At 31.8% G+C, this 24674-nt stretch overlaps 2 protein-coding genes across 4 annotated transcripts; one reads left to right on the top strand and one right to left on the bottom strand.

Moving 5' to 3' along the window:
• Positions 1-5757: 5757 nt before the first annotated feature.
• LOC100305432 (protein kinase family protein) lies at positions 5758-8965 on the bottom strand. Its single transcript, NM_001398634.1, has 7 exons — positions 8256-8965; positions 7340-7444; positions 7114-7236; positions 6852-7022; positions 6573-6702; positions 6252-6461; positions 5758-6134 (listed from the first exon to the last, which is right to left on the bottom strand). Exons 1-7 carry the CDS (start codon positions 8837-8839, stop codon positions 5967-5969), a joined length of 1491 nt encoding a protein of 496 aa, NP_001385563.1. The 5' UTR covers positions 8840-8965; the 3' UTR covers positions 5758-5966.
• Positions 8966-19166: 10201 nt separating this feature from the next.
• On the top strand, positions 19167-22240 carry LOC100786039 (protein BPS1, chloroplastic-like). 3 transcript variants are annotated; one of them, NM_001377502.1, is made up of 3 exons: positions 19200-19273; positions 19999-20207; positions 20937-22240. In NM_001377502.1, exon 3 carries the CDS (start codon positions 20949-20951, stop codon positions 22011-22013), a length of 1065 nt encoding a protein of 354 aa, NP_001364431.1. In that variant the 5' UTR covers positions 19200-19273; positions 19999-20207; positions 20937-20948; the 3' UTR covers positions 22014-22240. The 3 variants fall into 3 exon arrangements, with proteins under 3 accessions (XP_040872793.1, NP_001364431.1, NP_001240854.1); XM_041016859.1 differs by having other exon boundaries at positions 19167-20207; positions 20937-22166; NM_001253925.2 differs by lacking the exon at positions 19999-20207.
• Positions 22241-24674: the final 2434 nt, after the last annotated feature.

Here is a 24674-nt window from a genome sequence, read left to right as displayed (position 1 = left end):
TGTTGCAACTTCTCTTTTTTGCCCAATTTAGGCGGGTCAAGATTTTAGGCGAGACCATTTTTTTTTCCTTTCGGTCCTATTCTTTTGCCCACCAAGGTAAGGAAAAGGTTGTTGAGAAACGTGCAATTTTTTATTTCTTTTCACTTCTCTTTCTTTCTCAAGTAACAAACAACTAATAATGATGAATGATACTGTCATTTTAGGTGCAATCTTCTCATTTCATCATGTTTCCTTATCATTTTCTTTATAATCTAGGCACAAGTCAAGTTGTTACTTCTTCTCTTTTTTGTCCAATTTGAATAGATTAAGATTTTAGGTGAGATAACTTTTTTTTCCAATCCAATCCTAGTTTTGAAAATTGTGTAGTTGAGTGTTCTGAAATTGAAAAAAATAGAAAGAAAAATGTTATTTTTAAGATTAATGTAATGACGAATGAACCAAAGAAATTAAAATATTTTTATTTTTATTTTATATGAAAATGTTTTGTATGGATTTTTAGTTGGATAACTAAATAATGTAATTGATATGGATATAACTTTGTAAAGAATATAAAATATTTTTTTATGAGTTAACCTTAGCCCACTAACATAACAATCCGTTTTTATTTTTTTAGCCTTGACAAGCCAACTTTCCAATAAATAAGACAAGTTTTTTTTTTAACTCCTTTCATGCAGGTTGTTCCCATCCCACCTTGTTCCCAACCCATAACCTAAGTATATTCAACAAGAATGTGAAATGTAAGAATAATCAATCTTGATCATATACTTATACATAAATAATTAAAAATATTTTAGTTAAATTTAATCTTACTTATTTATTTGAATTATATGATTATGATTTACTTCGTAAGAGTCTAACACCTACATGTTTTTTTATGTCTTATATGTTGACAAGAGAATATTTAAAAAGAGTTAAATTTTGGTGAATTGACAGTTCTTACCATGTTAACTAATAAAAAAAATCATTTTAAGGATGAATTTTTGAATAATTATTATAAAATTCAATAAAATTGTTTTTTATCCTATCCAAAAGTTTGAGCCAAGTTTATGGAGATTGCTTCCTACACCTCTATTTTACTACCTGCACCATCTCAAAGTTGCCCTTCCTTCTCTTAAGTTTGTCTTTACCCAAATAAGTATCTCCACACCTCCTTCTTATTCGATGTGTAGTCGTGTGTCTCCAACTTGCAATACAAAATGCATTTACTTTTTCAGAATAATAATTGATCCGCTAGTATTTGTTTACAGTTATGTAGCATCAATCTGTAACGTATTTTATTTATTGCGCTCCGGATTCAGTTTTCCAGATTACGTATTTATTATTCTCAGAAGCATCAATCCGTAACATAGTTTTTGTTTATTATTCTCTGGACTCACCAGTAATCCGAATTGGGTATTTATTATCCGGTCTCATGATTCCGGAAAGGTTTAATATATTATCCGAGAGATGACTTGTTCTTGAAAAACAAAAGATAATTATATTTATAAAGTAGTAAAAGCAACAATATACACATTAAGAGATCTAAACATAAATAAGTTATAAATAATGAAGACAACAACAACCACATTCCCATCAAGAGCAACTTCAAAATTGCACACCAATACAATTTCTGATTCCCAAACTTCATCACAATGCCAAATTGTCTAGCATTATATATGAACCATTGTGGCTAGCTAGCTTCCTTTGACGCAAGCCATGTCATATTCTAGCTAGCTCCTGTAATCTTTACCAACAGGCTAGATATACACTCTCTCAATCAATTAACAAACATTATATTCTAGATATAATTTTCAAACCATAAAAATATTTTTTTATAACATAATATGAAAACAGAAACCAAAGATAAACCAAGAACAACTCGTTTCCTGCAACTGATATGTGTCAAGTAGAAGCTACACATGCTCTTACCTCTATCTTATCTATACTTTTTGACATGAATTTGTAGGCTATCCAAATCATATCTCAAAATTAATTTTATAAGTGCTCGCTCAAATACACAGTAAGCCATAAACCCGAATATCAGCTACATGCATGAGCCAAGAAAGACCACAATCTTATGTTGGTCAAAGAGTACACATGCATGTGAGTCGCTTGATCATTAATAGCCAAACAAAATGAAGCTATAGAAAAAAATGAAGGGATAGGGCTGATAATAGTTTGTAAACAATGTCAAGATCTCCAATCATAAATCATATCAAAATTTTCAAATAGAGAGATTCTTAGGAACACCAAGTACTGAAAGACAACCTAATTATTTGTAGTTTTATACCTTTTAATGTGGCTCGCCATTAATTGTCTTCCACCTAACCACTACATTTTCGTGCTAATTGTTGTCATAGATGTTGAAAGACAAAGGTGACAAAATGACATGGCACATGTTGAACAATACAGCGTTGGACCGAGGATTTCCTAACACTCCTTCTTGTACCTACAAATTTCTTCTTCATTAGTAACCTTGGCTGTATTTAAATCTACAATATTCAATTCATCACTTGTTTTCTAATCAAAATGAATGGTTTTACTTTTACCATTTAATCTCATTATATATCATGCAAATAGAAAATTCGTCATTTATTACTGAAATTTTGTCCTACTGACTTAAAGAGGACTACAAAAAGAAAAGAAAAATGATAACCATCCTAATTTATAACCTGCAGGTTTGAAAGGTGATGAGGAATAAAGAAAACTAATATTCTTATAATCTTTTGATGTAATTATATTTGTAAAATTTCGAGAATGTCAAAATAAATATTAAAATAATTTATTTACCTGGTATGTTGAATATTCTCCAACAGATAGTTAAAAATTAATTTCTTATATTTTTCTTATTTTTGGAGAAAAGCACATTACTAAGTTAGTTCGTGACTTAAAAAGACAGCGTACGTCGTTATGGTTGGCTTTGGCTATGAACTGAGAAAAGCTTACTACTAATTACTTCATTTTTTTTTTCTTTTTTCCTGAAAAAGGTTTAACTGAATAGAGCAAATCAAGAAAGTCACGTATCACTGTATCAGTTTCTAACTTTCTACTAATAGGTCATCAAGAGAAGAGAGAATATGCCAAGGATACAACATCATTTCTTCGACGTACGTCATGTTGCCTCATAATTTTATAGAAAAAGAAATTGTTAAATAACACTTGGAATATAATATAATCATATAGTACTTTCTTGAAGACATTGCCTTGCAACCAATGGTGTTTGTTTATTAGTAACTAAATAATATCTGCCTAGCTATTTGGTTCTTTCCCAGTTCCCACTATCCACTCCCAATAAATATGAAGAGCAGCTGAGAACGTGCAGCACAGGTTGGAGCACTTAAGTTCAACTTGATTGATTAATATTCATAAAATATATATGTCAAATTTATAGGACCGAATGAGGATCTTTGATTTTAATTCTTATCTGGTAGTTCTGAAAAATCTTTGAACATTGCTAAAAAAGTTTTTTAAAAAAATGATTGAATATCATCTCATGTTTGAACATACAAGATTCTGGTGACTTAAGAAAGACTTTGAAAAAAATGCAAAAGTATCTAAACGCATCATTTCATATTCATGATACACAAACATAATTTTTAAAATAAAATATGATTCTCTTGTAATTACTTATGAATAATAAATATATTTCTTTTTCAAACTAATCTGGATGCCCAAATATCTCCCTTGCACCAACTATTCTTTCCGACAACTTCTGAAATTTTTTGGCACAGTCTTATTTTTTTTAATTGTTCAAATTTTAGAACATACAAGTTCTTCTAATGTGCTGACCATAGTTTTCCTTGATCCAACTAACTAGAAGTTATGAATCACACACTTCCAAGAACAAGGCATTTATGACAAGATACCTCCTAAGAATCCTAGCAAATTAAACTATATGAAGAGATACAAAAATATATCACCATGGATCAATTAAATTAATATAAGATTGATTCAAACTTTTAGCTTAACCATTTATATTAATTAAAATTAATTAAAGTAACTTAACTATTTGCATATAACTATATGATTAAAATTAACTTCTACTTTCACTTATGATCTCTGATATTTTCCTTATATTTATACATGTGCATGCGCGTAAAAGAAAAGAGCCATTATAAACACCACATGAGTGCACGCTTCTTCAACCAAAAATTTATGACACATTGTCCGGAAATTTGAAGTTATAGTACATTTGAAAAGAGTTGTCTCTTTGAACATACTAGAGAGAAAATATTTACTTTTTTTCCGCGCGGGGGGGAATCAATCTTTTTGGGGGGATTCTTTGTTAGAAATGCTTATAGCTTTAGAAGGTTTAATTTGATTAAAAATACTTTTACGTTATAAAATTGAGAAAATATTTTTTATTTTTTTTATATCTCCACTTAATATAATTAGAGAAAGTTTTAAGAAAGTAAAAAATGATTTAATCAAATGCTATTATATTTTTTTATGATTAAAGTTATTGAATGACTTTATTAATAATTGAATAAAACCTTAAATGGAAATTATTTTTAAATAAAGGAAGTGATTTCCGTATTTTATTCATTAATAAGTACAGTTATTAAAAATCCTAATTTTAAAATATAAAAATCCATGAAACAAAAAAGAATTATGCAATTATTTAACTTTGATTGGGTTATTGCACACCATTTGGGTACATTAAGATAACATTTGACATACCAATAAAGCAGAATAGGAAGTCCTTTTATGTTCTTCACAATTTCACTTTTTTAGAGAAATTAAAATATACCACTTTAGCTCCGTGGCCCATTTTATTATTTTAAAAATACATTACACATGAAACAGAATTCATTAGCATGTTACGTGTAGTTTTAATAAGTCTAACCGGTTACCACCAACCACTATTGTGTATATATACAACAATTTCTGCACGAAAGCGACTTCTGAGATTAAAAGGCAAAAACAAAAACATTGAAAGTGCTTATCTCTAAATATGCTGCTAACACGTAATTGGATATTTATGAGAATGGAAAGGTTAAGAATATGGGATGATTACCCATTTGCACTTGGAAAGGCTATAAAAATAACAAAGCAAGAAATATCAGGATAAACATAATGTTAGTTTATTCTCAAAGGGTCCACAGTTGACAAAAATCAATAATCATTGTACCTTGACAAATGCCATTTTTTACAAAAGCTTTGTTGGTGGTTATGATTATTACTAATCCATGATTCCATGTCAATGTCAGGCTCCAAAGTGCAGAGAAATTTACAAATGAGAAACTAAATAACCATTGAAGAATTCAGGAAGAGACAAAAAAGGGTGTCCCCAAGATACACTCATAATCAAGGCACCAATCAGTGCCGGTTGCTTTCTAATGACAAAAGAGTGTGTACTGGCAAGTCTGGCATTGACTATGAAACCAAAACCTATGACCAAGTTCCTGCACACTTCCCTGCCCTCAGTGCCCGTTGTTCCATTTGGGAAATGTTAGCATTCATGACAAGAAGTGAAGATACAATTGATATTGATTAGCTAGCCAGCATGTTCATTTCTTCGTAAGCATCCAACTATGGAGTTGGCAATGATGTTAATAGATTGAAATTGTTTCCATCAAGTAGTTGGATTGTAGGCCTAGTGCTCAGAAGCATCTAACTGGACCCACCAATTGCACTCATGAAATGCTATCGAACATATGATGGGACCAGGATGCAATGCTAAAAACAAAATATGGGAGACAAAGGTGGTTGATAACATATTTTGACCACATGGGAAGAGTACCAATTTTGTGCAATGCTTATCCAACTTTATCTTGTAAAGAGAAACACAAATAATTTTGAATTTTATAGTAATGAATCAGAGTATACAAAAGAATCCCAAATTGAGGTAGGTTACAACTGAAGACATTATGCAAATGAGAGGGAAAACTAATTGCTTCTTTCATCATTCAAGTAAAAATAAATATTGGCAAACTACTAGGAAGAAAGATAATATGACACATTGCTTTTCAGTTATCATACTACAGTTATCTCGATCTATGGGGTTGAGGGTGCAGTCTACTACTAGTAGTACTGTCATCTTCACTTTGATCAGTGATCTCTCCACCTATCTGCCTTTTATCTAATTTTGAGTCCTTATGCTCTAGTTGATAATCGCGATGGGAACGGGAGGATTCTCCTCCAGTCCTTCGATCCTACAGACAGGAAGGACAAAACAAAAGCCAGAAGCATCAGATTACAGCAAAATTGAAATTTCTTATTATTGGTTCAGTCAACTAAAATGTAAAGTTTGAGAAGGGAAAAGAACACACATCACGGAATAAGAGGTCCTCAGCCTCGAGCATGTGGATCACATGTCCTATTTTAGGCCTCTTTGCTGCATCCGGGTCGACACATCTAAGAGCAACCAACAAAGCCCGTTTAAGAGCCTTTGAAGATGGCTTTTCAGCAATCTTAGGATCAACTACTTCCTCAGATTTTCGATTCCCAACCATACTTTTCAACCACTCTATTAAATTAACCTGCAATAATTCCAACTTCCACAGTTAGGAGAAACGAGAGAAAGAACTGCATAGATAAGTATAAAATGAACAATCTCAAAACTGTTGAGTGTGTAGGTGATGATTTCTAACCTCTCCTTGTGGTTTACTATAATCCACAGGACTTCTTCCAGTAATTAATTCCATGATGAGTATCCCGAAACTATACACATCACTCTTTTCAGTCAGCATTCCAGTGCATGCATACTCTGGTGCAACATAACTGCAGAAAGAGAAAGGGAGAAAACCAATGAGTGAGTACCATAAATTTGAGAATAATAATAACTAATAACACATTTTGCTCTTACAAGTACTGAAATTAATTATAATTGGCAATAAAGATAGGAAAATGCTTAGTTAAACCATACTAACCCAAATGTCCCCATCACTCGAGTAGTGACATAACTATGATCCGCTGACAAAAGCTTAGCAAGCCCAAAATCAGAAACCTTTGGGTTCCACTGGCGATCAATGAGTATGTTGCTTGATTTCACATCTCGGTGGACAACTTTTGGTTCAAGACCTTCATGAAGATAAGCCAATCTGAAAAGATACACAAAAACCACTGTGATCAAAACAATTCAAGCATTGACATGTATACCAGTGTATGCATGCTAGATCATGAATATAGTACCCTTTTGCCGTGCCCAATATAATGTTCATTCGGATATCCCATGTCATTGGGCTTACAGGTCCAACATCCCCATGCAGCCACTGTTCTAGATTCCCATTGTCAACATATTCATACACAAGCATCCTGCAATATGAATATTGAATACATCCTTCAAAGTTCAAATCTTACATTCTTTAAACCAAACAAACTCTTTTAGCTTCAATGTTCAAAACAAAAAAAAATATACCTGTATGCCCCCTCAACACAGTATCCAAGCAACCTAACAAGATTCTTGTGCCGCACACGACCAATTGCTTCTACCTCAACTTTAAATTCTCTCTCAGCTTGGCCCCTGAAAATGAGTTAAATATTAAGCAGAGAAAGACAATCACAAGATCACATCATTCTCACTATACAGCAACAGTAAGTAATCAAAGAAAGAAAGTAATGGAAAAACCCAACAACATATGACAGTACAAAAACTACTGAAAGTGACAACCACATTATCAGCTCAGTAGTGAAAAACAAGGAGCCAAAAAGGAAAACGATTCTTTCCTTCACATAAGTAAGTGACTTTTTACAACACAACACCCAGCATCAGAAGACAAGGATAACACACTCAAAAAAGAAATCAGGTTAAAAAAGTACAAAACAGTAGCAGCAAGAGTAAAACAGAAGAAAAACACAATTTTTTGCACTGTTCACCATAAACATCATTTTACTTAAGGCACGCAAAGCCGCATTCCAAAAACTAACACAACCATTCACTTAGCTCAATCCCAGCAATTTTTTTACCATTTTGTTTTGCAAAACCCCAAAACCAAAAAAATAAAATAAAATAAATCATTTCCCTTTTTCCAATGCCAGATTCAAAATACCAAAGAACCACATAGACAATCAAATTAAAAAAGAAAAAGAAAACAATTCACGTAGACACCCCCGATCACAGAAGCTTCATTTATTCTTCAGCCACCCCAATTAATCCCCAAAATAAATAAATAAAACAAACTCAATTATCATTTTGTCTAAAAATTTAATCTTTAACCGAGTCCAACAACATCTTGTGATGCGTGATCCATGTAGCCACCTCACTTAAAGTTGAATTAAAATTACTACATGAAACCGAAGCATAAAAAAAAAATTGAATTTTTATAGAAACGTACTTGTTATTCAAAAGGTTCTTAACAGCAACCTTGGTGCCATCGGGAAACAAGCCACGGTACACGATTCCGTAGCCACCTTCGCCGATGACGTTCTCTTCGCACAACCCATTAGTGGCGGCTTCGAGTTCTCGGAGCGTGTACCACCTCCCCCACCCGAGATGCGACACTTCGGGGCCCACGCTTCCAAGCGACGACGCCGTTTCGCACGCACTCGCGGTTGCTCTGCTCTCCCCGCTCGAGTACAGCGCCGCCGTAGCCGCGGAGCGAGGGTGGTCGGGTTTTGTCGGCGGCGGAGGGGGGAGGTGGACGGAGTCGGGGGGCGGGGGGACGTGGACGATCTCGAGGATTTCTTTGGAGATTGGGGGAGTGGGGAGGGTGGTGGAGGGGTGGCGGGGGCGGGGGTTCTTATGGTGGTGGTGGTGGTGGTGGCGGCGGCGGGAGGTGAGGCAGAGGGAGAGGAGGAAGAGGGTGATGACGATGAGGGATCCGACGAGGATGCCGATGACGACCCAGAGGCGGAGGCCGAAGATGGAAGTGCGTTTGGAGAGCTCTGTGTCGACGAAAGCGGCGTCGTATAGTGACATGGTTGTTGAAATAGAGTGTGTTAGAAACTAGAGAATGGGTGGTGGCATTGGTTTTGGCAGAAGAAGATGAGTGACAGAGGATAAGCTTTTTCTTTTGAATCGAATCCAGAGAGTGAGAAGAAGGAGGATAAGTTGGTTTGTTTATTTATTGTGTGTGTGAGTTTCTCTGCTTTTTCTTAAGAGGCAGGTTTTGGATTTGGAGATGGGAAACTTGGCCCGTGGGAGAAGCTGCTTATAGTAATACCTTCATGACTGCTCATCAAATTTTACAAAGGTTATTTATACAATTACATCTGTGTTTATTAAATTTATTTTCAAATAAGGGATTTATGTTTAAATGTTTTATTGTAAAATTCTTGATGAAATTTTGGATGTAAGATAGAAATTACTCATAATTATTTTAATTCAGAATTAATTTTAAATTTAAAATTAATTATAATTTTTTTTCGGTATAAAAATAAACTTATAAAAATATATTCAAAATCAAGTCAAATCAACCATGCACTTTCACTTGTAGTCTATATTATAATTTGTATAATGATAATGAGGAAGAGAGAGAAAATAAAAGTTATATATAAATTGTTACATAAATTATTGTAGGCTGGTTATGATTCTAAAGTTTTGAAGAGCAAAAATATATACAGTATTTTTGTAATATATATTTTATTATTGGTTAAAATTTATTAAAAAATTATAAAATTAAGAAAAAGAAATATTGAGTAAAAAATGAGAAAAAAAATTTGAAATTCCAATAAATTTTATGTCAATAATAAATGGTGTAGCATGTTGTTAGAATTGGTGTAGTATGTTTTTTTAGTATTGGATGCGTCGTAAATGATTAATTAATTATTATATTGTTCTAAGGAGTAATTTTAAGTTTGAGTATTAGACATATAACTACTTTAAATATTAAAAAAAGGAGATCTTGTGAGTAATTTCGTCGACTCAAATCAGTTTGTCTCATGCAAGACAGATCAATTCTTTATGCTAATATTTAGGGTTACGATCCTCCGCATGTCTGCCACTACAACCTGAGTATAATACAAGCCTTACAAGGTTATCTGTCTTGAACTTTCATGTGGCCAAAATAAATAACAGGATTTATTGGATTAAAATTTTAAAAGATTTTTTACATCAAAAATCTTATGAATTTTAAAAACTTTTTAAAAATGTTGTAACTTTTAAGATTATTTTAAAAGATTTTTGAAATTAAGATTTTAATAGATTTATAATATATCAATTCATAAGATTTGAAATGACTTTTTAGATTTATAAGATTTTATAGGATTTAATCAATTATTAAAAAATATTTTAAATTACATGAGTTCATTATAAAGATAATAAATACATGATAAACTTTGAATAAAAAAAATAAAATCAATACAAGTTTTTAAATTTTTTAATAGTTAGATAATTTTAATTCTGTGTCCTCTTATATAATTTTTCAAAATTAACATTTATTGGTCACTTTTGAGTTTGAATAATAAGTTTAAAATTATAGTATTGGTAATAATGAAAATGAAAATTTATTTATTGATTCAATTGAAAATTATGTGAAGATTATAATTTCAGTAATGTTTATATGGCCTTCAACAAAAAAAATCTAAATTATGTAAATCAAAATATTTTGTCAGGGTGTGATTTTTTGTTTTCCAACGAACAGACATGACAATAAACCCCTAGCCACGACACGAGTACCGCTCCACACTCACCCTTCTACTTTGACTGAGCACAAGCAAGGTTATGAGGTAATATCTGATTTTTTTTTTTATGGGGACGGAGCATGTATGGGTATATACCTATCCATCCCAAATCCATATTCGTCTCTGTACCTCATAATATAATTACTAAATTATCCTTAATTTATATTATATATATTATATAGTTAATGTTATTAAACTTGTATACTTACTTATCATTGTCAATTTTTATTATTTTTTTAAATATTGAAACTAAAACTTTAAGACAAATATAAGTCATATACAATTATGGTCTCTCTCTCAAAGTTTCATGTTTCAGAATAATTTTTAGGTTTTTAGGTGATAAAAATATAATTTTCTTAGGAGAATTTTTATTGTAATAGGATTTTATATTAAGTTATGACAAGTTGGTGGTTTAAGCTTGATTCTATGAATAAATAAAATGATTCACATTTCTTCTTCTTTACTTTTAGCTCTAAACTTTGCAATTTGGTCGTCACCACCCACGCCTCCAACGTTGGCTTTCGAGTCCCATCCTATATCTATCACATCAGCTCCATCACCACCACCTTAACCCACCTAAACAACACCCACAAGTCTAGATCTAACCCACCAAAACGAACACCCTCCATCACCATTATGCCATCACGCCACCATTAGACCCCAACGTCGGTGCTCCAACCCCACCCTCACCTACCACACCAACTCCATCATCACCACCTTAATCCTCCGCCACCACTATGCCATCCCGCCTGTTGCACCACCGTTGTATCACCACCGTGCTCTATGAAAGTTTTTTGAGGACAAAGCAACGCAAATTGAAAGTGAAGAGAAGAAACAAACATCATCTAGTGGTGGTTAAAACCACCATTGTTCATAAACAAAATCCACTGAAAATTGGGATCCTAACGAAGTCAGCTTAATTTGACCAAAAATATCAAATTGATTTGTTTTAAAATAATTTGAGATTAAATTGAACCTTTTAAAAACTAGGAAACCAAATTGATAATTAAGTCTTTTATTTTTATAATGGTGACAATAAATTAAAATATAATGTTTTATGTAAATTATTAAAACTCTAATTTCTTAACCAACAAGTTATTAATTTGAGTGATTTTAGTTCAATCTCTTTAAGGTCTCAAGTTTAACATGTGATTGAGAGAAGAGATTTTACTAAAGATAATCAATCAAATTTCATAAGAAAGATTAATCATTAACAAAATTTGATGAATATTTCACATTAATATTAATGATAAAAGAAATATAATTTGTTAATTAAAAAAAAATCGATACACACTGAGATTAACTCAGGTATTTTTTTTCCTAGTTGTCCCATTGATCCCTTGTGATTACCCAATTAACCCCTACTGAAACTACTATCATTAAGTTTGCGCCCAGATCAAATTCCCTATAAAGTTTCAAAGTTATATCTATTGAATTTGTTTTTTTATAAGCATTGTTAAACATCATTAGTGTCTAACGTAACAGAAGAAGTTGTTTCTATTGGCAACTACATAATATTAAAAAAGAAATTGATCACAGTTTATGAGAGAGGAAATTTGCAATTCAAAAATGCTCTTATAAAAAAAATTCAGAGACTATGGATCATTTTATCGTTCCACACCGACAGATTTGTAACTTTATTTCCTTTTGGGTTCAACTTTGAAAATTGAGACGATTACCAAAACAGATAGTACTTTTTTGGGGGTCGATGGGCCATATATAGAGTACTTGAAAATTAGACTACATGTAAAGATTACATTCATTTGGTCCTTTGTTGCAATGCTCGGATTAAGGGATTCTTATGTTCACTCCCTGTTTCGTTAAGTTTACTCTATCACTATATCAAAAATACACATTCCTTTTGCCTTGACAAATAAAAATATGACTTTAATTGCTTTACATTGTTTATTGTAACACTTTTTATAAATCATAAAACTTTTTATACTATCGATCCATTAAAATATATAAAATGTGTAACCTGTAAGATAATTGTGATAATAAGACTGAATTTATTTTAAAATGTGACATTTAATGATTAGTTGATGCTGTAATTATTTTTATTGTATCAATGTATATTAATTAAATCCTAAAAACATACCACATCTTACTCCACTTTTAAAATTTTTGGCAAAGCTCCGTTAACTTTTATTAGGAAAAAAATTATTATTAAAATATTGTTTACATTCTCCTCCATTACACTATTCTTTTCTCTTATAAGCACTCACCTCCTTTACATGATAAAAAAAACTTTTTTGTTACTTTTTGATAAAAAATAATAATTTTATGACTAAAATATCTTTCACACTTCTCTTTCTTGAAATATTAAAAGAGTCTTGATTAAGAAAAAAACATTTTCCCATACCCGCCTCAACAATACCTCCTCTAAATATACAATTGTTCCTAATCCTAACTTTCCATCACATGCACCAAATGATAGAAACCCACACAAATTTCAATACCTGCCTTTTCTCCTTCGATTCCCAGCACATGTCACGTTGCCAATAATGTGCCTCCACTGTACCAGGAAATAAGCTATCAATATTTTTATATATCCATGGAGATTGATTACGTTTTGACAAAAAAAATTGAAACATTCAATCATCAATTTTCTTTTTTCTTTCCTTTCTTATTAGAGTACATCATCAATTAAATTAATTACTTATCTCTCTTCTCTTTCTTTCTTTTTCTCAAGTTATAGACTTAAAATTGTTTTAAAAACAATTTTCATATCTACCTATAACACATTTCCCATACCTCCGCCATTCACATCCTCGTGTGAAACTACTTGAGACACATTGATGGGAGCAAAAATATTCTCCAAGCTTTGAATCAACATTTCCTCCGACATAAATCTATTCCTTCTCCCCTGAAAATCTCAAACCCATTTAGTCTCAACCCACTTCCCCATATTAGCCACACATTCATTTTGTTGTAGGGATATCAAATATAGTCTACTACAAGATTCAACCAAGCTTTCACCACCAATAGACCAAGAGACAGAGAGTACTTGAAAATTAGCTAGACAGAGAGTACTTTAATTCCTTCGAATAATAATGAGTTATTTTATTTTCATATAATTCATTTTAGTGTTATTCAGGCTTTTTGATCAAATATATATTCTTGAAATCAACATTATATTGGTTTGAAGAAAACTAAGTTCAGATTTTTTAAGAAAAATTTTGAGTTCAAACACTTGGATCATCCAGATGGTAAAAGATAGCTGGGAGTAAAAATCTTATTAAATAAAGATTAATTATCAATAAAACTAAAAATAATAAATGCTTTACATTATGATAACAGTATATATAAAGATGTGTTTAAGTTTGTTGGAAGCCTCATTTAGTGATATTCATGCGTAAGTATTACTGAGATGTGGATAATTTGGTGATGAAATCATTCTTTCTGAAAATGAAAGTTCTACAGTTGGAACCGATGATATCGGTCAGAAAAAGGTCAGGGCGACATATGGAAGGTTGTGGATGCAAACCAATTTCCACAAGGACTAAAATGTTTATTTTTTAAAATTTCAAACTTACTTCTCAACAAAATGCAAGTAATATCTCGGCCATACAAGTGTTTATTATTAAATGAATGGATAGGATTATGTAGAACATCCATATTCCAGTTTGTTTTTTTACCATTGAAGTCAAAATTGACCACATCACTCATTTTATTATATAATTTTATCTCTTGATAGTGCAATGAAAGAGATAGATGAGTTTCAAAGAAGTAAAATTTAGATGCATGTAGCTAGTAGCTACACTCTACTATGTTTTTTAATATTATGTAGTTTACACTGTACAAAGTAGGAAATTCACACATATTTAAAAAAAGTGGATTTTTTTTTGTTGACACATGCCACGATCATAATAGTGTAATTGAATGAAAGAGATGGATGAGTTTCAAAAAAACAAGATTTAGACGCATCTAGTCAATCTTATTAATATTACATACTTTACTAAGTTGAAAATTTTCACTCATTCAAATGGCTTATTAAGGGAGTAAATTCCTTTTTAATTGCTGATATTCGGGTTTATGGCTTACTGCGTATTTGAGGGAGCACTTATAAAATTAATTTTGAGATGTGATTTGGATAGCCTACAAATTCACGTCAAAAAGTATAGATAAGGTAGACGTAAGAGCATGTGTTGCTTCTAGTTGACACATACCAGTTGCAGGGAACGAGTTGTTCTTGGTTTATCTTTGGTTTCTGTTGTCATATTATATTATAAAAAAATATTTTTATCGTTTGAAAATTATATCTAGAATATAATGTTTGTGAGTGTATATCTAGCCTGTTGGTAAAGATTACAGGAGAATATGACATGGCTTGCGTCAAAGGAAACTAGCTAGCCATAATGGTTCATTTATAATGTTAGACAATTTGGCATTGTGATGAAGTTTGGAAATCAGAAATTGTATTGGTGTGCAATTTTGAAGTTGCTCTTGATGGGAATGTGGTTGTTGCTGTCATCATTATATATAACTTATTTATGTTTAGATCTCTTAATGTGTATATTGTTGCTTTTACTACATTATAAATATAATTATCTTTTGTTTTTCAAGAACAAGTCATCTCTCGGATAATATATTAAACCTTTCCGGAATCATGAGACCGGATAATAAATACCCAATTCGGATTACTGAGTCCGGAGAATAATAAACAAAAACTGATGCTTCCCGAGTAATAAAATATGCCACGGATTGATGCTTCTGAGAATAATAAATACGTGATCTGGAAAACTGAATCCGGAGCGCAATAAATAAAATACGTTACAGATTGATGCTCCATAATTGTAAACAAATACTAGCGGATCAATTATTCTGAAAAAGTAAATGCATTTTTGTATTGCAAGTTGGAGACACACGACTACACATCGAATAAGAAGGAGGTGTGGATAAACTTATTAGGGTAATACAAACTTAAGAGAAGGAAGGGCAATTTTGAGATTTCATTAAATAAGGAGGTGCAGGTAGTAAAATAGAGGTGTAGGAAGCAATTTTCATAAACTTGGCTCACAAACTTTTGAATAGGATAAAAAAAAAAACAAATTTACTGAATTTTATAATAATTATTCAAAAGTTCATGCTGAAAATGATTTTTTTTATTAGTTAACATGTAAGAATTGTCAATTCACCAAAATTTAACTCTTTTTAAATATCCTCTTGCCAACATATAAGACATAAAAAAGCATGCAGTCAAGTATTAGTGTATGACAAAGTAAATCACAATCATATAATTCAAATAAATAAGTAAGATTAAATTTAACTAAAATATTTTTAATTATTCATATATAAGTATATAATCAAGATTGATTATTCTTACATTTCACATTATTGTTGAATATACTTAGGTTATGGGTTGGGAACAAGGTGGGATGGGAACAACCTGCAGGAAAGAAGTGAGTTAAAAAAAATTAACTTGTCTTATTTATTGGAAAGCTGGCTTGTCAAGGCTAAAAAAATGGAAATGAATTGTTATGATTAGTGGGCTAAGGTTAACGCATAAAAAATATTATATATTCTTTACAAAGTTACAGCCATTACAGTACCATCAATTACATTATTTAATTATCCAATTAAAAATCCATACAAAATATTTTCATATAAAATAAAAATAAAAATATTTTAATTTCTTTGGTTCATTCGTCATTACATTAATCTTTAAAATAACATTTTTCTTTTCATTTTTTTCAATTTCAAAACACTCAACTACACAATTTTCAAAACTAGAATTGGATTGGGAAAAAAGTTATTTGGCCTAAAATCTTAGTCTATCCAAATTGGACAAAAGAGAGAAGTAACAACTTAACTTGCTGCCTAGATTATAAATAAAATAATAAGGAAACATGATGAAATGAGAATATTGTACCTAAAATGATAATATCATTTGTCGTTATTAGTTGTTTATTACTTGAGAAAGAAAAGAGAAGTGGAAAGAAAAAAAAGATTACACGTTTCTAAATAACCTTTTTCTTACCTTGGTTGGCAAAAAAATACGACTGAAAGGGAAAAAAAAAAGTGGTCTTACCTAAAATCTCAACTCGCCTAAATTGGGCAAAAAAGAGAAGTAGCAACAACTTAACTTGTTGCATGGATTATAAAGCAAATGAGAATGAAACATAAAGAAATAAGAAGATTGCACCTAAAATGACAACATCATCCATCTCTACCTATTGAGTGTTATGCGAGAAAGAGAAATAAATAAGAAGATTGCACATTTCTTAGCAACATTTCCTCACCTTGATAGACATAAAATAGGACTAAAAAGGGGGGAAATGGTCTTGCCTAAAATCCCAATCCTCCCAGATTGGAAAAAAAGAAATAACAACTTAACTTGTTGCATGGATGATAAAGCAAATGGGAAGGGAACATAAAGAAATGAGAAGATTGGACCTAAAATGATGGCATTATTCATCTTTTTACCCGTTGTTTGTTACACGAGAAAGAGAAGAAAATAAAAAGGAATGAGAAGATTGAACGCTTCTAAAAACTTTTCCTCCTCTTGGTAAGCATAAAAATAGGACCGGGAAGGAAAAAGTGGTCTCACTTAAATTCTCAATTTTGTCTAAATTGGACAAAAAAAAAGAAGAACCACCAACTTAACTTCTTGCATGGATTATAAAGCAAATGCGAAGGAAACAAAAAGAATGAGAAGATTGCATCTAAAATGACAACATCATCCATCTCTTACAAGTTTATTGTGCAAGAATGAGAATGAGAATGAAACAAAAAGAAATTCGAAGATAGAACGTTTCTAAAAAAACCTTTCCTTCCCTTGGTTGGTACAAAAATATGACCTGAAAGGAAAAAAAATTGTTCGAGATAAAATTCAATCAGCCCAAATTGGGCAAAAAAGATAAGAATAATAATTTAATTTTGTTGTGTGAATTATAAAACAAATGAGAATGAAACATAAAGAAATGAGAAGATTGCACCTAAAATGATAATATCACCCTTTTTTACCCTAATACTTAAGAAAGATAAGGAAAATCAAAAGAAATGAGAAGATTGCACGTTTCTTAAAAACCTTTCCTCCCTTTTTCCAACACAAAAACAAGGCCAAAAAGAAAGAAAAGGTTAGTCTCACCTAAAATTTCAATATGCACAAATTGAATAGAAAAGAGAATAAACAACAACTTAAATTATTACTCAAATTACAAACCAAAATTAATGAACACATTATTAATAATTTAAATTTTTATACTTAAATAATATTTTTGAATAAAATATCACTCTCATACTTTACTTACGAAACAAATAGTGTATTTTGTTGTCTTATTTATAAGAAACATAAATCCACTTTTAGAAGTATTAATTGTTAATGTTTTATACCCTTAATTTATTATGAAATGTATTAAGGAGATACTCACTCATCTCTCATGCAAATTGACATGTTCATTGATCTATTAGTAATGTAAGCACACTCAAAGTTAAAAATTATCATTCCTTAAATTACATGTAGTGTCAATAAATATAATCATTACTTCCTTAAATTTTAAATATATGAAAAAACTAATGTATACTAATTAAAAAGTTAATTAAAAATATTTAGTTGCATTAGTTTCATTTAAGAAATATTCATTTCTCTCTAAACTATCCATCCTAGAAATAAAAAAAAAAGTTATTAAAAATAAAATCTCAATTAAACCAACTATATAATTTGAATATAATTTCATTAAATAAGGTATATTTGTTTATATTTGACACTAGTATACAAAACATTTTATATTTATTTTTGTGTCCGAAAAGAATATTCAAACAATTTAATTCTGAGTATTTTTGAAATATAATTTAAACTTACAACATTATTAATTTAAACTAATTTTTCTATTTTTATTCATCTCAATGATTATTTTGTTTCTTACATGAAAGATGAAGAAATTATTTATTAACTTTAAATATATGTTATTTACTTTTTTTCTCTTTATAACCTAAAAATTATCTATTTTTTCCCTTTTTTTTATTACTTTCTTTTCTTTCATTTTTCTTTCTCCATACCAGTGTTAGAGACTAAACAAGTGATTTAACAAGGAGAAAAACGAGTCCAAACACATTGAGCAACCTTGTAAGTTCTAATGTGCCAACTTGCATTTTTAGGGTATCTACCTGCTAATTTCTTCCTCTTGCCGTGTAGCTTCAAATGTGCCAACTTGCATTGTATGTGGATGGGCCCACACTGCTAACGTTTCTTGATCCAAGAACGCGTATGAACCTCTCAATTCGTAACAACCGTTCGATCTGATCCAACGGTAACAAGTTTGGTAACATATCGCGGTCAACGGTCACCGCCACCCTCTTAGTTTTCAAATAATCACGCCAAATTGTCAATAAACAAATAATTAAACCACTAATGATCCGCAAAAAAAAACAAAAAATAAAACAAATTCAAAACGAGCAATAATAATGATATGAAATATTGAAATGTTCAATTAACAAAAAAAAAATCAGAAGCTTCTCGGTAGCGCATGTTCCTTGATTACCGAGTGGAAAAGCAAGAAAAGTAAAAGAAGGTATCCAAAAACGTGACAGGCCAATAAAATAACCCCACGTGTCTCCCTTCACGGAGAAATCAGGAGAGCCTCGTGTATTTATCAGTCACCGTTCTCATCTACCACTAGTTTATCAAGAACTCTTGTTCCACCAACCCCAAAATTGTGAACCTTTCAAAGAGACGAAGCCTTCGAATCTCTCTGAAACTTTTCTCTTCTCTTTGATTCTTCTCTATCAGGTATAATTCTTCACCCTCTCTTCTTTGATTTCTCCTAAGGAATAAGGAAAGAAAAGAAGCTCTTATTTTCTATTTCGTGAGAATAACTGTAGTCAGGTTTGTGAATTAATTTCATAATCGGTGCCTTTTGCGAATTAATTTGGTAATCGGTGATTTTATTCGGTTTAATCGGTTTCTAGTTCGCCGATCTAAAAGTGTTTGATGAGTTTTAGATGGTTTGACCTTTTTTTTTTCTTTCAATGAATTTTGAGATTTGCGTTGTTGAATTTGGCTGCTGTTGTTTGAAATTTTAACTTTTAACTTATAGATCTGGACATGCTTATGACTGAGATTGAAGGTTGGATTTTATTATTTTATTGTTCTAGTTTCTTTTTTAATTATTTATTTAGGTAAGGTAAATTTTAGACGCTATGGTTTTTCCCTTATCAGAATTTTGGTCCCAATAATATTTTGTGATTGGTTATTACAACTTCACAAGGTTTTGGTCCCCCAGTGAAAATTATGAAGACTAAAATTTTAAACCCTTTATCTTTAGGAAATTTTGGTTAGTTGGCTGCTAATTTCTGATTCTCTTTAAGGTTTACATCTTGTAAGATTTAGTTTTTGGTTTGGTGGACCTTTACAATATGGTTCAAAGAAGATGATAGCATGGACAACAGTTTAAAAAAGCAAGGATAATCGGAACTAATTGTTTCTCGACACATACTAATGTAAACCATTTCCAGTGAATCTCACGGCAAGCAATCCAGCAGGTGTATGATGCCAAGCTTAACAAGTGAACCCAAAAATGTTGAAATCTTTGGTGTCTATGAAATCATAGTGAGCTGGTTTAGTGGTGTTGATCAAGCCCCTCACTTGCTCACCAAGACATCGGATTTGTTGTGTGCTACCTTAAACTTTTGGTGGCCAATTCTACATCTGGAAGCTAGAAGAGGTAGAGTTGTCTAATGTTGATGATTAAGATGGCAATGACCAAGGGTCTCAATGGCTGAGAAATGGTTATTAATATTGAAAGTCAATTTCACCTTTGATATATGAAGTGATCAGTCACAAGTGAACATAGATCTTGTCAAATGCAGCTTCTAGGAACTATTGGTTAGTTTGGTTAAATATTAGTCCACCAAATCATATAAAGTAAGTAATAACAGTATTTATTTGAAGTGAAAAAAGTGGATTAGACAAAACCAATTTCTAGAAGTTTGGTTCAGTTCTTACAGTTTTATCCCTAAATCCTTGTGTGTGTCATGTGTTTCTTTAATGGTTGTGATCTTTGGACTTTGCCATGATTTACTATCAATGTGCAGTTCATTTAAAATGACTATATGTTGTAACAACTTGGATACTGAAAGAGCTTAATGTTTATTGTAATCGCAAAGGAATGTTGTTTATTGTGGCTAATTGACTGATAATTATGTAATACCGCCTCTGGTAGTATTGTCAGAGTTTCATATTTAATTTAGATTTTACTTTGAAACAGGCTATTCAAAAGTATAGGTGTATTATGAATTTTTGTGCACAAATAACACTTAATATTGTTATGTGTTGAGATTGTTTAATATATTATGTACTATTTGTGTAGTGTGTACACACATATTATCTCTTTTCCTTCACCTAAATCTTGTAAGTTTAACATATCTCGCCTTCTGTTTGTGCTTTGTTACAGTTAAACATTAGAATGAGCCGTTCACAGGATCCACACCCTTCCCGATCTTTCTTCCCTTTTGGAAATCCTTTTCGGATGATATCACCTAAAGGCTCTCGCATGTCTCCACAACTTCTTGCAGTGTTGCAAGCTTTTGAGGCAACATTGGCAGAGAGGCTGAAAAATCTTATGCCTAAAAGCAAGGATGAAATCCTCACCTTGTCTTGGATGACTTTAGCTATGAAGTCACTTTGTGAAAGTCACAATGACATACGGACCCTTATGACTGCCCTTGAGCTTCCTGTGAGTGATTGGGAGGACAAATGGATTGATGTGTACTTGGACATAAGTTCAAAGTTGCTAGACATTTGCAATGCATTCAGCTCTGAGCTTTCACGTCTGAACCAGGGAAACCTTCCTCTTAAGTGTGCACTGCACAATTTAGACTCTGCCTCTTCAAAGCAGTATCTTCGGGCATGTTCCCTACTTGATGATTGGAGGCAGCATGTTAGTTCTAGGAACCCTAGAATTGAGAAATGTAGTTCTATGTTAGATAATCTTGTGGGCTCACTTGATCTTCCTAAGGTTAAAAATTCTGCCAAAGGAAAGGTTTTGATGCAAGCTATGTATGGAGTTAAGGTGGAGACTGTATTTATTTGCAGGGTGTTTACTGCAGCATTCTCTGGCTCGTCAAAGAAGTTATCAGACTTGAATGTGGCCGACATACATTCATGGGCTCCAGATTTTAGAAGGTTGCAGGATCTTGTAAATGAGGAAATTAGAGTTAGATTTTCTGGTGGTAAATTTACTGTATTGAATGAGTTGGAAGCGGTTGATGCCTCTGTGAAGATATTATATCCTACTATCCAAGCTGGTGTAGATACCGTTGAGACAGAATGGCTTGTGAAGACTGTTGAGGAATTACGTGCGGGTGCTGAGAAGCTTTCACAAGGAATTGATCTTCTTGCAAAGGGAGTAGATGGGTTTTTTCAAGCCGTTATGACTAGTCGCGATACTTTGCTCAGCTCTGTGAGGTTTGATAAAACTGTAAATGATCGTTCCCCAGGCCGTAACAGAGACATGCAGGTAGTTCACTAATTATGCAGTAGCCTAACTCTGGTAGGTTTTGGGGGGGTGTTCCTTTGTAGGATTAGTAGTATTTTCGGTCTTTAGTAGTATTTAGCCGAAATGTATATGAGTGGGGATGTTATGTGTAATGTCAAACAATTACAAAATGCAGATCTTTGTTAACGCTGGTGTGTGCTCGAATGGCCCTTTATCATAAGATGGACTGGGATAATACTTATTTTAAATCTCTCACAATCAAATAGATCACACTACTTAACGATGGTATATTTTCTATTTGGAACGGAGAGAATAAGAGAGTTTATGTAGACTTGTTGAGTTTTATAGATTCGAATTGTAAATAATATAATAAAATAAAATAATAAATTATAAATTTATAATAACTTGCGGATACGAGAACAAAAGAGTCTAATATTATTAGAAGCGGAGAATTTTTCAATTCGAAAGCATACAATTTGCGACTACATCAGTACAATTTAGCTCATAAAAATGTTTACTTTAACTACACCAGTACAATTTAGCTCATAAAAATTAAAAACATACAATTTGCGACTAAGTTTTAACTTATTTTTTAAAAAGCTACACATTATTTAACTTGCCTTCCAGGTAAATAAGTAAAACTCATTAAAAATTATTTTAACAATTTGTTGAAAAATAATAAAATTAAAATAGGAATGACTTCTAATATGCAAACAAATTTGGAGAAAAAAAAATCTTCAATTTCGTTATTAAAGAACTACTCTCTTTCTTAGATAGTTTCTAAAATAATATATAAGTAGTATTAGAATTCATAAAAAGTTGAAAAATTCATCTTTAAAAGTTAATAGTAAAATATACCAATATAAGGATTTCACTGATGAATATTTGCAGCAAAAGAACCGATAAATATTGAATATTTAAAAATTTTAGTTCTATAATTATTTTTTTTGGTGAACATAAATTTATTGTTTTAGAGATGTTAAGAGAATAAATTTGAGATACTAAATTAATTATTTATTCTAATATAACCCTCGTGTGCAGTGTCCCTTCCCTCGACGGTAAAATAAGGCAAGACAAATGTTTCTTCATTCTCTAAACTTTCCCTCTCGTTTTGATTCTTCAATCATCCTTCGCTCTATGCTTCTTTGCTTCCCGAAGTAATTAGGGTTATTATTTGCTTCTTTTTCTCTGTCATTTTGGTAATTAATCCGATAATCGATGATTTTCTTTGGTTTCATGCGCCGAAAGTGTTCGATAAGGTTTTCATGTTCTGACGTTTTTTTGCTGGTAAATTTTTTAGACTTGTGGTTGATAGTTCGCTGTTGTTGTTTCAAGTTTTATGGTTTTTAAGGTTCCTATAATTAATTCCATACTAAAGGTTTTGGTTCCTCATATTTCTCGTTCTTGTTAATGTTATTGTTAATCTTAATGTTGATCATTCCCGTTAATTTGGTTTTGTTTATTCTCAACATTAGTTGAATCAAAATTGATGAATTTGTTTGGCTTTCCGAAAATAATGATGTGTTTGTGTTAGTTCAAATCGGCAAGGGTAGTTAGTTATTTGCAATGATAGAAGGTGGTAGAATTTGGCTGAAGGCATGGCATCAGGCAGCTGTGGCAGTGGGTTCAGTGGTGGGGGCATTGTTGGACCCTCGAAGAGCGGATTTGATAGCAGCTCTAGGTGAGACAACTGGAAAGCATGCTTTTGAGAGAGTTCTACAAAGGATGTAGAGTTCCCCTGAAGGGAGGGTGGGTCAGTTTATTTTGTTCTACTCTTATTTGTTTTTGGTTTATGTGGATGTTCTCCATGCCTGTGTTGTGTTGTTGAATGTTGAGTTCCCTTTATCATATATCACTTTTTTTGGATGATCAGTGGCATGCAATCATACTAGTCTGAGTTTAATTTTTATACATTGTCAGAGTAAAAAGTTCTATATAGTTAACCAATTAGAAATCATGATTGATATAACTTTTAAGGTAGTTATTGTAAATGTAGTGAATGTTTTGAAATTGAGAACTAAACTCAGAGAACTTAACTGAATGATGATTTTTATTAGCAGCATCTCTGGCTTAAATAGCCATTCAATACAGGTTTGCATATACTTAGCAAAAATAAAGGCTAGTGGTAACAGAAAATAGATAAACTTAAACAGAAAGAGTATCTAAACAGAAAAATATCCCCAAGGACCAGGACATTCCCGGTAACCAGCATATTATTCTAAACAGAAAAAGTATTGCATTGAACCCCTTCAATCCCTCCCTCAAACTAAATTATAGCAATTAGTTTATATCGGGAATTTCACATACTCCCAACAACTTCTGAAGCATCTAAAAAACTTCAAGCTTTAATGGTTTGGTCATTATGTCAGCCACTTGATCTTGACTTCCAGAGTGAACTAACTCAATTGTACCCTCTTTGCTAAGGTTCCTTAAAAAATGAAACCTGATTTTTAGACAGCTTGATGGTTGAGCTGTTATCATACATTATAGTTTTGTAACCTTCATGAGATTGTCCCAGCTCCTCTAAAATTCTCTTCATCCAAACTCCTTGACAAGCACAGACTACTGCAGCCACAAACTCAGCTTCTGTGGTGGATAAAGTTACAATAGACTATTTTTTTGAACACCATGAGACAACACCTGAACTCATTAGAAACACATAACCAGACGTGCTCTTCCTATCTTTAACATCTC

Source organism: Glycine max, chromosome 7 (assembly GCF_000004515.6).
Source record: "Glycine max cultivar Williams 82 chromosome 7, Glycine_max_v4.0, whole genome shotgun sequence".
Lineage (NCBI taxonomy): Eukaryota > Viridiplantae > Streptophyta > Magnoliopsida > Fabales > Fabaceae > Glycine > Glycine max.
This window is presented reverse-complemented; position numbering and strand designations above follow the sequence as displayed.

Excerpts from the sequence above, each read along its gene's own strand:
- LOC100305432 (NM_001398634.1), bottom strand. The coding sequence starts at position 8,839 with ATGTCACTATACGACGCCGCTTTCGTCGACACAGAGCTCTCCAAACGC. Across the intron at positions 7,237-7,339 it reads TGTGTTGAGGGGGCATACAG|GATGCTTGTGTATGAATATG; the intron begins GTATATTTTTTT and ends TTCATATTGCAG. Across the intron at positions 7,023-7,113 it reads ATATTGGGCACGGCAAAAGG|ATTGGCTTATCTTCATGAAG; the intron begins GTACTATATTCA and ends GTATCTTTTCAG.
- LOC100786039 (NM_001253925.2), top strand. The coding sequence starts at position 20,949 with ATGAGCCGTTCACAGGATCCACACCCTTCCCGATCTTTCTTCCCTTTT.